This window comes from Brienomyrus brachyistius, chromosome 10 (assembly GCF_023856365.1).
Source record: "Brienomyrus brachyistius isolate T26 chromosome 10, BBRACH_0.4, whole genome shotgun sequence".
Lineage (NCBI taxonomy): Eukaryota > Metazoa > Chordata > Actinopteri > Osteoglossiformes > Mormyridae > Brienomyrus > Brienomyrus brachyistius.
In genome coordinates, this window is record NC_064542.1 from 27,614,787 (window position 1) to 27,628,613 (window position 13,827).

General features: G+C 47.6%; 1 protein-coding gene across 1 annotated transcript in view; it reads right to left on the bottom strand.

Moving 5' to 3' along the window:
* Window positions 1-2,927: 2,927 nt before the first annotated feature.
* LOC125751101 (neuronal tyrosine-phosphorylated phosphoinositide-3-kinase adapter 1-like) overlaps window positions 2,928-13,827 on the bottom strand; it is a 38,335-nt gene continuing 27,435 nt past the window's right edge. Inside the window, 5 exon segments of the mRNA XM_049029648.1 lie at window positions 2,928-8,701; window positions 9,569-9,696; window positions 9,803-9,979; window positions 11,487-12,303; window positions 12,305-12,906. Coding sequence (XP_048885605.1) covers window positions 8,336-8,701; window positions 9,569-9,696; window positions 9,803-9,979; window positions 11,487-12,303; window positions 12,305-12,906 — 2,090 coding nt within the window. The 3' untranslated portion in view covers window positions 2,928-8,335.

The following is a 13,827-nucleotide window of genomic DNA, read 5'->3' on the forward strand; positions in this document are numbered from 1 at the left end:
CTCTAACCTGTTCTTCAAGAGAGTTTAGGTGCCTACAGTGTTTTCCTGTTCCTGTTCCATTATTATTTTGAAATCTAGCACTACATGTTGTTACAGACATGAATTGCGTACAATGGTCTCCATATGAATGATTAACAACTGATACAGTCTCAGTCTTTAATAGGCTGTGCACAGCAGAGTTTACAAAAAGTTACTTTTTTCTTTTTACAGATTTTCATTGACATTTTGGCTTCATAATATTTTCCTCGATATTATTTTTAGTCTTTATGACGTTATTATTATTACCTTTGACAATGCCATCATTTGATAATATTCATAGTGACTTTGTCTGTATTTAAGTAGCATTTATTAGTAAGATTGTCTTACTGAAAAATTTTCCCAACGTCTTCCTTACGTCTCAACAAATACCGTACAAATTAACAGGACAACAAAACATTCCCCAACACTGTTCCTTTCCCATTATTTTTCCAAGGTCACACTGTGGGTATCATTAGGAAAACTCACCAGGTACTGCAATGAGGCTGAAAAAGCTGGAAAATAGAAAATCATCGCGCGACTCCGAATGGGAACATCTAAGGCCTCTGCTCAAGGAAGAAAAGGAAATGTTCTCCTGTACAGCTTGATTCACGTCTTTGAAGAAAAAAAAGACCCAAGAAGCTGCAACACGCGTACCCCTGTAGACCACACATCATGTAGACCACACATCATGTAGACCACGCATCCTGTAGACCACGCTTCATGTAGACCAGGCATCATGTAGACCACACATCCTGTAGACCACGCATCCTGTAGACCACGCATCATGTAGACCAGGCATCATGTAGACCACACATCCTGTAGACCACGCATCCTGTAGACCACGCATCATGTAGACCACGCATCCTGTAGACCACGCTTCATGTAGACCACGCATCCTGTAGACCACACATCCTGTAGACCACGCATCATGTGGACCATGCATCCTGTAGACCACACATCCTGTAGACCACACATCCTGCAGACACCCATACTAGAAATCAGCTAATAGACATGGTTTGTTTCCGCTTGCCATGGCAACAGATCTGGGCAACGTTGGGGCATCTATTGTCTGTCAAAGAAAGAACTTTGGATTTGGGGAGGATAACTGAAAACCATGTAAGTCTCATCAATCTCAAAGAAAATGGGGGAAGATGTTGATAAATTGTGCATATGAAGAATCAGCACAAATGCATGCCAAGCACTTTCAATGACATCTGCATGTTACAGGGGCAGTGACTTTACAGACACACTAGATTTACTCATCACTCTGCCCAGTCACATCAGCTGATCATGTCTCTAGGCTCCGCAGCATGGACATGCCCCACCCATGTTGCATGGCAGCCAACCAGCACCTTCTCTCTGTCTCTCAGACGGATCCTACTGGGATCTGTCCTGTTTTAATTCTTAACTCTAAATCACCAAACGAACACACGCAGAGGAATGTGGAGCGGTGCGCTCCCACAGCCTTATAAAGCAATAAGGAAGTTAGAAGGCATCCCACTGGGGCACGGCTGTTAAACCTTCGAGCAAGATACTGAGCCGCAATTGTTGCAGTAAAAACCGGTAAAATTATGAATGGCACTGGATAATTGCATTTGCTAAGCCATGAGATATTATTATGAGTAATAGAACAGGCATAAAAATAGGTCAGATTAGATTAGATTAATTAATTAATTAGACATTAATAAAAGCGGGGTGAAGGATGGGAGACTGGGGGTGGCTGTCACAGGATTTGATTGTCACACTTAAAAAGAACAGGATGTAAGATATTTTATAGTTATTAAAACTTGAAAATGATTGTCAACAGAAAGGCCTTGTCCCGTATCCATGAGAAGATGCTAAAAGTATTAATCTGACCACCAGTAAACTGAGGCCTCTTCATAATTCTGCCACTTTTAAGTCACCGGAACCTATCAAACACAGTCCACAAGATTGGGGTACGCCCTGGACATAAGGCTGCTCCGCGAGATTGGGGTACGCCCCGGAGGTGAGGCCGCTCCGCGAGATTGGGGTACGCCCCGGACGTGAGGCCGCTCCGCGAGATTGGGGTACGCCCCGGACGTGAGGCCGCTCCGCGAGATTGGGGTACGCCCCGGAGGTGACGCCGCTCCGCGAGATTGGGGTACGCCCTGGAGATAAGGCTGCTCTGCGAGATTGGGGTACGCCCCAGAGGTGACGCCGCTCCGCGAGATTGGGGTACGCCCTGGACATAAGGCTGCTCCGCGAGATTGGGGTACGCCCCGGAGGTGACGCCGCTCCGCGAGATTGGGGTACGCCCCGGACGTGAGGCCGCTCCGCGAGATTGGGGTACGCCCCGGACGTGACGCCGCTCCGCGAGATTGGGGTACGCCCTGGAGGTGAGGCCGCTCCGCGAGATTGGGGTACGCCCCGGAGGTGACGCCGCTCCGCGAGATTGGGGTACGCCCCGGACGTGACGCCGCTCCGCGAGATTGGGGTACGCCCCGGATGTGACGCCGCTCCGCGAGATTGGGGTACGCCCCGGACGTGACGCCGTTCCGCGAGATTGGGGTACGCCCCGGAGGTGAGGCCGCTCCGCGAGATTGGGGTACGCCCCGGAGGTGAGGCCGCTCCGTGAGATTGGGGTACGCCCCGGAGGTGAGGCCGCTCCGCGAGATTGGGGTACGCCCCGGACGTGACGCCGCTCCGCGAGATTGGGGTACGCCCCGGAGGTGACGCCGCTCCGCGAGATTGGGGTACGCCCCGGACGTGAGGCCGCTCCGCGAGATTGGGGTACGCCCCGGACGTGAGGCCGCTCCGCGAGATTGGGGTACGCCCCGGAGGTGACGCCGCTCCGCGAGATTGGGGTACGCCCCGGAGGTGAGGCCGCTCCGCGAGATTGGGGTACGCCCCGGAGGTGACGCCGCTCCGTGAGATTGGGGTACGCCCCGGAGGTGACGCCGCTCCATCACACGGCATATATATGCACATTCTTGCATAAGATGGGCATCGATTCACCTATCAGGAAATCTTGGTTGGAGGAAATTAGGGTATCCAGAGGAAACCCAGGGGAAGATGGAGATCCATGGAGTGGGCAGGGTTCAAACCCTATGGATGTCCTGACAGATTCTGGGGGCACGGTGACTTTTTGGGGCTCCAAAATCTGCTGTCGGGGGCTCCTGCCCTCTCATCACGACGAAGTCAATTCAACCTGCTTTCCATGCAGAGGCACTTGCTTAGGAAGACAGACAGAGAGTGAGACAGCCGGGTGGGGGCTCTAGGTGACGGAAGCGTCTGCAGGCACTAATAAACACACCGACACCCAGCTCTCTTCCATTCGACTGATGTTCCACAAATCGAAAGACAGAGAAACAATTAGTGTCGTTAGTTATACAATAAATGGAGCTTAAGCTGTCGAGGGCGCGAATAAAACGTGTGACAACCAACCTCACTGTCCCTTAAATCACCACCCACTCTTCAGTTTACAGTGCCACAGGGTGCCTTGTAGAAATATTTATCACTTTCATAGCCCAAAATTTAAAATTGAATGTGGCAGATATTAACTGACACTGACCTCCACTCTGCAACTTGTTACATGCAGAAGTGATTTAATGACAATGAAGAGCATAGCAGCACAGACAGACCTGTGACTTATATCTGACAATCCTGCAAGGAGCTCAAACGATTTCAATGTCCCAAAGATGGACACATAATACCCACATAATACCATTGATATTATTCAGACGACCGTGGCACTGTAACATTTGCTATGGTATCGTCCATTTTGGGGTGTTCGAGGAGCACGGATTCACCTTGGCCGTTTGATTGACTGTGGGGGACCCGTATCAGGGACCTAAGCATTGTCATGATATTACAATAACTAGATTAATCCGCGTGTCGAGAAGGGCATTGTGGTATTGAAATGAGTCCCGGTAAAACGTGTTAATGGAAGAACCCCAGTGGTCAGTAAAGGCAATATTGAACCCATGGTCGTCTGTTTTATTTAAAAGCCCATCATAAAACAAGATTTTTGTTTGGGGTCCCAGATTTTTGGCTACGCCCCTATCTCTGTCACATCAGAATCTTACAACGGTGCTCCCACATTACTGGCTGTTTTCCTTTTTTGTCATGCAAAGTTGGATCGTGTTAACTGCGCAAGCAGCGATGTGCACAAACGTAATGCAAACAGAACCTGAAAAATGTGAAAGGAGCCATTAATATGCATGTCACAGTCAGGTAGAATAATTTTCAAAATCGTTACATAATTAGACCCGCCTAAGTGATACGCTGCCTTTGCAGGCTCGGAGACGGCAAATGAACATGCATGGCGGATTAAACCATTTAGAAAATAATTACATACAGTAAATTTGAGTTTTATATGCATCATTATGACTGTAGTCAGGTTTTTGACTTATACATTAGCGTTAGTGAACTGCGCAGTTTTTGTTTTCTTTAGAAACGATCCACTTTCAAAGTGAAAAACTGAGACTGACAGCGAGATGCTTATTGGGCGGGAGCACGCGGCTCCACAATGCAGCTTCGAGAAAGTATTATTTTAGAAAAAAGCAAAAACAGTACGACAACAACTTATACGCTTTGATGGCTCACGCATGCCACTTATTGATAAAATTACGTTATTACTTATTACGGGAGATTTAGTAGACAAGGAGGCGGCAACGAACTGATGTTTCTTCGGCGTTTTCGTCTCCATAGATATTGCGGGACGTTTTTTTTTTTTTTAAGTTTTGTCTCATGAAAACTATTGCCGCATTAAACTGGTGCGGTAATGTCCTCAACAGCCTGCCTAGTAACTATACTAAAATAATACTGCGGTGGGAAAGCAGGGTCAAGGAGCAAGACTTTTAAGACAATTACTCAGCATTTTATAGAAAACAGCATACAGGCAAATAATGCATTGGTGCAAGGTGCCCCTAGACATTTGTCATGAATGGTATTTACTCTACCTCAGTGACCAGCACTCTGTCATTGTCAGTGTCCGCAGATGTCCTGAAAACTGTGCACATCGTGATAAATGGGGAAAACCCGCAGTTCAACGAAGGCAAGGTATAGCAGTGGCACAGTAAGCATGTTTCAGAGCTGTTAAGGAGAGCGAGTAAGAAACTGGGACGTCTAGGGGTGAGGAGGTGTGTACAGAACAAACACTGTCATCAGGGCAGCAAATTTACAGAACCTTCGTAAAATATATAAAATTGTACCATAAATCAGAATGTTTGCGTACATGTCTATGAATTGACCAGAAATTATACATTTAAAACGTACCAAATAGTACAGCCCACTACATCAAAAATGGGAAGGTTTGCAATCCTCGATTGTCACATTAAACGCTTTTTAAAGAGCCACTGCAGCTGAGATTAAGAGGGGAAAAAACTTTGGAAAATCTTTGGAAAACATCCCAGACCAAGTAGCACTGTGCCCCCCCTCCCCCCCAGTCTGTCCAGCGTTTCAATGGCACAGCAAAAACATCAGGTGTACGCTATAGAAACTGGAAACGAGTCTATCTACAACTGGCGTTTTTGGCGGCTGTCACGGTTTGATTCACACGAAGAGGAATTTAACTCCCGCCCCAATAGACTGTATTTTGAATGGCTGTAATGACTGCAGGTCATTTCTGTAAACTCTGCATGTCCTCTCTAGAAGTCTGCCCAGCCATTTCACGCATTTGATGCCCCAGCTGAGTCAGCTAAGTTAGGGTTTGATAAGGTAAATGCTCCTAACCTGTGCAATAATTGGATATCTTTAAGGAGAGGACTGTTCTAGACATCCTCAGTGCGACAAAGGACCTCCGGGAGTCTCACGTATCATACCGTACAGCAACCCCACACCAATCAAATTACACTTTACTAACCACTCATCCAATCAGGAGTTACAGCGATTTTAACAAAGGCCACAAAACAAGGCGCGCCCTATAAAGTAGACAGGTCTACCTTACAGCACCCACCCATTTTTTTCTATTTCTTAATTAATCGCTGATGTAGTGGTTAAGGGCTCAGCTTGTTGAAGTCCTTGGATACTGGTACTCCACCCCTCCTCCCAAAAAAGAGAAAGATACGTGCACAGAAGAACACAAGATAATCTGAATTACTTTTGTGAAATATATACCAAATTAATAAATTTGTAATTTGCTTTACATAGTCGCGTCAAAGAACAGAAATGTAAATGAATCTACAATAAACAACTAAAATCCATTGGATAATCTGTTTCAAAAAGCGAGGGATTTTTTCCTGGGTGACATCACTTTATAAATGTTATTTGTGTGTATTTTATTTCAAAAATCTCCGTATTTCCTCTTTTTTTTTAGTAATGTGAACGTTAACTTCATTTCCAAACTGCTTTAGAAGGACTTCAAAAGAAGCGTGATACCCAGACAGGCAAATTCGAAAATTTCAGTAAAACGAACTGTCAGTTCCTTGTGAAAATAAGTCCGATTAGCTAACTAATGCATTAAATTATTCCTTTAAAAATGCTTTTAAAATATTTCCAGTTTGCAAAAACATTTTTAAAATTATGTATTACAAGCACAACTAAAACAGAGACATTTTTTAAAGAAACAAGTGAAGAAAAAGGTTGTCGATAACCATGAAGGAATAGCGGTACCAAAACGTACAGTCATCCATCTACTGTGTGTACAAACTCCTTACAAAAGAAAAAAAGCTGTTGTTATACAGCGATATTTACATTGTTTTTGATCAAATGGATAAGTTCAATTTTAGCAGCAAATAAAAAATAAATAAAAAACATACGAATACATTAATGAATGCCAGCAGCAACCGATTTTAAACAGAGAGGTGGTGTGCATGCAGAGGAAATAGGAGTGGTCTGCCAGTTATTTAGCGGAAACATGAGTCGGTACAATACTAAGCTTTTATGAATGATTGTAGTGCGTTTTGGGAAATGGTGCCCCGTGTCCTTTCCTTGTATTTTAGAATAATGATCTCTTGTACCTTTATCACAACAGTCCTTACTCTCACAAAATTCTATTCTAATTGAATGCGACAGATAAGAAACCTACATCTAAATATGGATCCAGGGACATGTATCCCATAGAGTTGGGTTTTCAAATTAAAACATGTGAGCTGAAACCCTGACACAGAACACCTGGAAGACCTCATTCCTTCAACTCAAAGTGACCTCGGCCGCAGCCTTCGCCATGTTCTCGGCGAGGGCATTTGGTCAATAGAATCGTAGAGACGTTCTCATTCTTCCTTGCATTTAAGTTGTATGTTCTAGGTCTTTGTCGCTTAAGGCACGTCTCTTGGCGCGAGACGCATTCGCAGCTCCGCGCCACACGTTTTGTGCTTCGTATGACGGTATCGTTTGGATCTATACACCCACGCGGGGCTGCACTCTTGATGATAACGGCGATTACGTGCTAAGTGGTGTACTGTTCATGCATTTCCTTTGTCTCTGCGGCGTGACCCTGTAGGTGGAAGCTCCCTTTGTGCCGGCTGGCTGGAAAACTTCCATGTTTCACGACAGGTGCACAGCCCCATATCTTTGGCATCCATCATGCTCCTTTTAGCTCCCTCTCCTCACCTTGTCATGCTCCACAAAATACACCTTTCTATTATATGACAAACCACCATCCTTTCCATAGAAACCAATCATCAGCTGAGGGTGCAAAGAAAACAAATAAAATTAGTAACACAGGACAAAGCAAAGCACAGTCGGCACCTAAGGTGTAATTTTCAGCTGTCAGCCACGTATCGGATCTGAATAAACTGACATACGAACTCTGGTGTTTATGAAAGGGGGTTGGGTACCACCTGTCCAGTGTATGACTATATTTGGCACCGGGGGCAATTTAAGGGGCCCTGTTTGTCCTGCAGAACATTCTGAAGGATCTATTTGAGTTTTAGGGCCCACCGTGTCAAGGAACATCATCTCCAAGAAAGAAGAAGTTTACAAGTTATAGGAACATACGAAGTTGGGCTGGAGATCGAGCAGAAAGCAAGCAGATGCTGACTGGTACCTTCCCTGACTGCTTGTATCTTCTACATCTTCCACCCACCATCCGAGTCGTGTCTTGTACACCACCTCTTCCTTCTCTCTCTCTTCTTCTCAATGTTTGCCTTTCCAAGGCACCTCCCAGGTACCTTCCCGCACCTCTGTCAGTTAATGGGTAGTATGAACATTTGTGTGTGGATGTACACTGTGTCCAGCCCACAACCCCTGATCATCTCAGATATTCACATCCCTAATGAATAGTCACACCCCCAGTAGTTAACCACACCCCCAAGGAGAGCCGCACCTTAAGAATAACCACACCCCTGCCACATGTAAGACCATGTGACCATCGACCTCTTCCTGTGGCTCTTCCCACCCACTCCCCATAAGCCCTTTATATTGCAGTGTCCCACACCACAGCCTGCTGCCTTTGGCATGAAGAGGTGCCCGTCTTGCTGGGCTCCGGGGTCCTTCTCCAGCTGGGCAGAATAGGCATGCTGTCCTGCTTGCACAGGCTTCTCTCCGGACGCCTATGGGCCTTGATCTCCTTACACAAGCAGCGTTTCCGTTCAATCACTTCAAGCAGCTTCCTGTCTCTCTGGCTCTGGGCCTGAGAGGTAGCGCCCCCGCTGGCAGGAGGCTGGCACTGCGCAAGCTGGGCCAAGTGCTGATACTGCAGGTGGAGATGAACCTGCTGCTGCAGCTGCTGCTGTTGGTGTGCTGTGGTCAGAGCGCGGGCGGTTGGAGAGTGGGAGTGACTCTGAGCGTGGAGAAAGGGAATAATAAAACTAAGTGCAAATTTAGGAAAACGGTACCACAAACAACAACTCTTAGTACTGGGTGCAAAGTGTAGAGAGGGAGTTTCCATGTCGACCACCAGGAGGAGATCCCCTGCAGTAACCAGCAGTAGCCAGTAGGTGGCGACATGATTCCATTCCTTGGGCTGCAGCCTTCACAAAGGTCACATGGGCAGGTTCCCCGCATCAGCATTCAGACATAGGCAGGGACAGCGAGTAACATTTGGGCATGTGGTTCCCTACTGAATCACTCTAGTAGTCCTTCCCTCTCTCCACCCAGCAGTCAGTGAATCCATCCATTTATCCATCCATCAGTCGTTGTCTATTCCGAGCCAAACAGTGTCTGTGTACTGATTTTTTCCCCCCTATCCACTACCCCTCAGAATAAAAGGTTCATTTTGAGAGACCGGACATCTGTCCTGGGCCATGAGGAGAAACACTCTGAGGCAAAGGCTTATGGGAAAATCCTGCACCTGTTTGTTGCCTTAAACCGTTTACACACCAGCATACTGGTTCCTTCATTTCATTACTTATTACAATTGCCAGTATATTCGTTCTTTTAGAAGAATCCAAAACATCCAGACATGGTGTTTGTGACTCCAAACATTCATTCTTATATGGGGACGAATTTTTACAGATTCTATTGACTAGTACTTTAAACCAGAATCCACTTTCCGTGTAATAATGTGCTAAAACCTAGCATTTAATTCAAATACAATTAGAGTTGTCTTCACTGTCTCTTATCAGGACTGATCACATGGGTAGGGACAGGAGACGCAATGTCAACGAATACAGCCTGATGGACAGTATGGACGGCCAATCAGACTCACCAACTCTCGGGGCGTGTCTCTGGGCGTGTCCTTGGGCGTGTCTCTGGGCAGGCTGAATTGCCGCTGCATGTTGGTACCGCTCTGCCTAACCCCTGACGTGGAGGCTGAACGGCCCAGTCGCCCCAGCTCTGAAACATACGAGACACACAGACACGCACGAGCTGCTTAAGTGTTTAATAACTGATGGAGGCTGTTTTGGGGGCGGGGTTATAATAGAGGATAATTGCACTCTACCTCCATTGCGGTGGCAGGACGGGAATGTCTGACAGGGCAGGGGCAGCCCCGTCCGACTTGGAGCGCGGAGGCCTGAGGCCGGTGCCCCCTCGCCGGAAGTGGACTGCGTCTGCTCGTCCTCGTTTCCTCGCAGGAGCGTGTCCATGTTATCGCTCCGAATGCGACTGCCTTCCTCCTCTGAAGAGAATGGGAACATTAAACAAACTATGCCAATATTATATACATGAGTGCCAAAGGTACACAGAGTATTAAACACGCTATATATACATATATATGCATACACATTCTCATGGCCAGGACTCATATCGCTCAGTTAAAACACCGCCCCCCAACCCCCCAATATCTAATTTGGCTTAATTTGTCCCCCATTCCCACAAGAATAATATACCGTTAAATTTGAATGATTAAGTTGTATGCCCGCTAATATCAGTCTCTACTACGCCCTTGGTCCCGGAAACCACTGGAAATCTTAGTGTGGGAAGGCAGTGATCAAAGAGATTTGGGGCTGCTGTCTGGATGAGCTGCTCCAGGATCATGTGTACGACAAACAGCCACCGGGAACAGCAACTAGGAAATGGGGCTGAAGTGCAAAAAAAAGATCCGAAAGAAGACGTGGCTTGCGCAGCGCAGCACCGCTATTGCGAAAACAGGGCGCCGGCGAGCCAAACCGCGTAAAAACCAGAGGCGATACGGCGACTGAACTGAAACCGTGACTGGAAAGTAAACGCTGGTAGATCCGACCAAAACCCGGAATTTAAATGCCGATAGAATAAACCCAGCGCCTAAATCCCAGAAACGAGTGGTTCCGAACTGAACCGAGTGCTGAGCCTCGCACTACACAGCCTGCTGATTCAGGTTCAGAGCACGGAGAGCTAACATGAACCAAATGTTGGGCAAATAGATTAAACATAATTTTGCAGCACGCAGGAAGAAAAATATCTATCAATTATGACTGAGTCTTATACAAGCCATTACAGTATGTATAGAAAATGAATACTAAAGAAATACTATAGCAGGATACGTGCAAAATAAATATCGAAATGTAAAATAAGCAGCAAAGCCAACCTGGTAATTAGAGTTACCTGTATGATTTGATGGCTGGACATTATTTTAATGTGCTACATGTGATGGAGATTAGCGGTATTACAAGGCTGTAGTATCTCACGGGCGGATTCATTATCATAGATCCTATATGTCTATTACATGCACGCCTGCTTTCGGAACGCTGTTTCACATGTACACCATTTACATAATAAAAGCTCAATCTCCAGCATAAATGTCCCTTATATCCACATGAAAGGACATGTATAGTCTTGCATGTGTTATGCATAGCCAGTTAGAGGCTAATCCCTGGCTTCATCTTGCATCGATTTGTCATGCCTGCGTCGTCGCGGAGATCGGCGGCACAGCGCCGAAACGTTTCTGCGGAGGGGCCACGGATGCCTTGAAACGGTTGCATTTCTTTCCCTTATTCCTCTCTGCCAGACTGAGTAAAATTATTACTTTACACTGCATAATTCGCACTCCTTCTCCATTTCCATCGACCCATTAAGTAATAGATCTTCTGTGGGCTGTTTGTTTCCTTCACAATGATGGGGCCGTGATAATACCGGGACGGCATTACAAATGTGGTGAGGTTTGCTTAACAGAGGATTGAATCCTGTTCATTCAGTTCATCACTCACTCTCTGCATCTCTGCTGCTTTGACTGAAGGACATCTTCCTCTGCATTGTCCAATAGGGGCCCTCATCTGCCGTGGTCCCGCCTACACTGCCTTCACGTAAAAGGCTCCCCGCATCTGATTGCTTGGCCCCACCTCCAGTTTTGCTCTGCTGGGGAGTGGCTGGGTCAGAGGACAGCTGGCCACCACGCAGGCTGTCATAGGCTGGGGGTCTTCTTAGGCCCGTGGAGGGGTAAGTCCACAGTAGAGGGCTGTCAGGTGGGGGGGGAGTGTAGGCAGGCAAACTGTGAGGAGTGTGGGAGCGAAAGAGGAGGGAGCGGGAAGAGGAGGTGGTGTGGGTGGGATTGGTGGTGCTTTTGTGGTGGTTGGCTTCCCTTTTCTCTGACTTGGGGAGGTGACTGGTGCTTTGGGTCTTTGAGTTCAGCTTCATGCTATGGGATGTGGTGAGCTCGCGGTCTGCCTTGCGGTACTGGTGGTAGTGTGAGGGGTGATGGTTGGAGTGGTGGTGCTGGTGGTAACCATAGTGGGAGGACTGGGAGGACGGAGGCAAGGGAGTGGAGTGGCTCCGGGCCCTCAGGCCGGGAACAGGGTGGGAGTGACCAGAGTATGAGTGACCCAGGCGGGAGTCCGTCGATTCGGCTTGCTGCTTGTCCTGATGGGCGTCTTTGGCGACGGTTTGCAGGACAGGGAGCTTGGAGGAGGTGCTTCCGGTTGAAGCTAAACTGGAAGAGCTCTGGGTGACTGTTGTGCCCAGTTTGGCCGCGATGCCCACGCCGCTAGAGGCAGCGGCAGGCTGGGGGAAGGCCAGCAGGGGGGGGGCGATGCTGGAGCAGGTTGGGAAACGGAGCAGGGATCTTGTTGCTTGTTTCCACCTGGGGTTTGCTCCCTGGGAGGAGGTAGGGGGTTGGTGCCCTCTGGGTTTGGGGGACGGGGGTGGAGGGAGAAGAGGCAGGGAGGGGGGAGGAGTGGGAGATGGAGATGGGCGTTTTGGGCTTGGATAAGGAGGAAGAAGAGGCAGGGTGAGACAGCGAAGAAGCAGAGGAGCGAGAAGATGATGCATGAGAGGGTTTCTCAGATCTAGGAGGAAGTGGGCCATCTTGTCTAAGGGTCTCTGCCTCCTCGGGTAGGGGGTACTTCATCTCCTCATAGATAGCCTCGCTCTGCTCCGAGTCCGAGTCCGGAGTGGAGCTAATGGTGGCAGTGCAGGGGGAGAGGGCATTGCCCATCATTTCGATGTAGACCGGCTCTTCACTGCTCATCTCCTGCACCTGGGTCTCCTGGGATGGGGGAGGCAGAGGGGTGGCTGGAGGGGGCACCCGGGCTGGCGGGGGCTCAAAGGAGAGCTGGGTGTTGGGGCTGCGTTTTGGTTTGGCGGGAGGCACCTTTCTGTTGGACACGTCCCCAGATTCTGACTTCCTCATGACTGTCAAGGGAGGAAGAAAGGGAGGGAAAGAGCATTGTGAGTGTTACACTGGAGCTACAGACCGGATATGAGGAGCTCAGACCCAGAGGAGAGACTCGGCACACAGGGGAAACAAATCCCTGCACCACTATCAATATACAGCTCTGGAAAAAACTAAGAGACCACATCATAATTTTCTGTTTCACTCATTTGTCAATTTATACGTGTGCATCTGTGAATAGTGCTGTTTTTTAGCAAACTGCAGCCTAGTTTTTCTCTTTTTCTCATTAATGAAGGGCTTCTTCCTTGCTTTATAGGACTTCAGTCCTGCTCCTTGGAGCCTGATACAAACTGTCATAGCACTGCACTTCACACCTGCGCTTAATGTTTCCCATTCCTTTTGAAGGTCACCTGATGTCATCCTCCGATTCATGAGAAACTGTCAGATAAGGTGGTCATCTCTGGCATTAGAAAGTAGCTTCTGCCCTCTACCTGGCTGGTTTGTGGTTGTTCCCAGTGTCTCCTGCTGCACCTTATTCTTGTGTACAGTGTTATGGTTAAGGTTAGGGCTGGGTTAGGGTTAAGGTCTTCATGTTGGGATTAGAGATTTCCCTATAGAAATGAATGGAAAATCCCCACAATCCTGTGTGTCTGTGTGTGTCTGTGTGTGTGTGTGTGTGTGTGTGTGTGTGTGTATGTGTGTGTGAGAAGCCCTTGTTGGTGCTTGAAAGTGAACATCCACGTTTCATAAACACTAACACAACACACACAACACAGCGTGTTAAAAATCAGGTTTGAAGAGCCGAAAATATGCAATGCAACAACAGCAATCCATTTGAAAACACTTGGAGGCTCAAGAGTCATCGAAAGTGATTGAATTTCTGTGCACGCCATGGCCGTGGTTTTGCAGAACAAGGGGCCACACTTATTCACTTCTAGCTA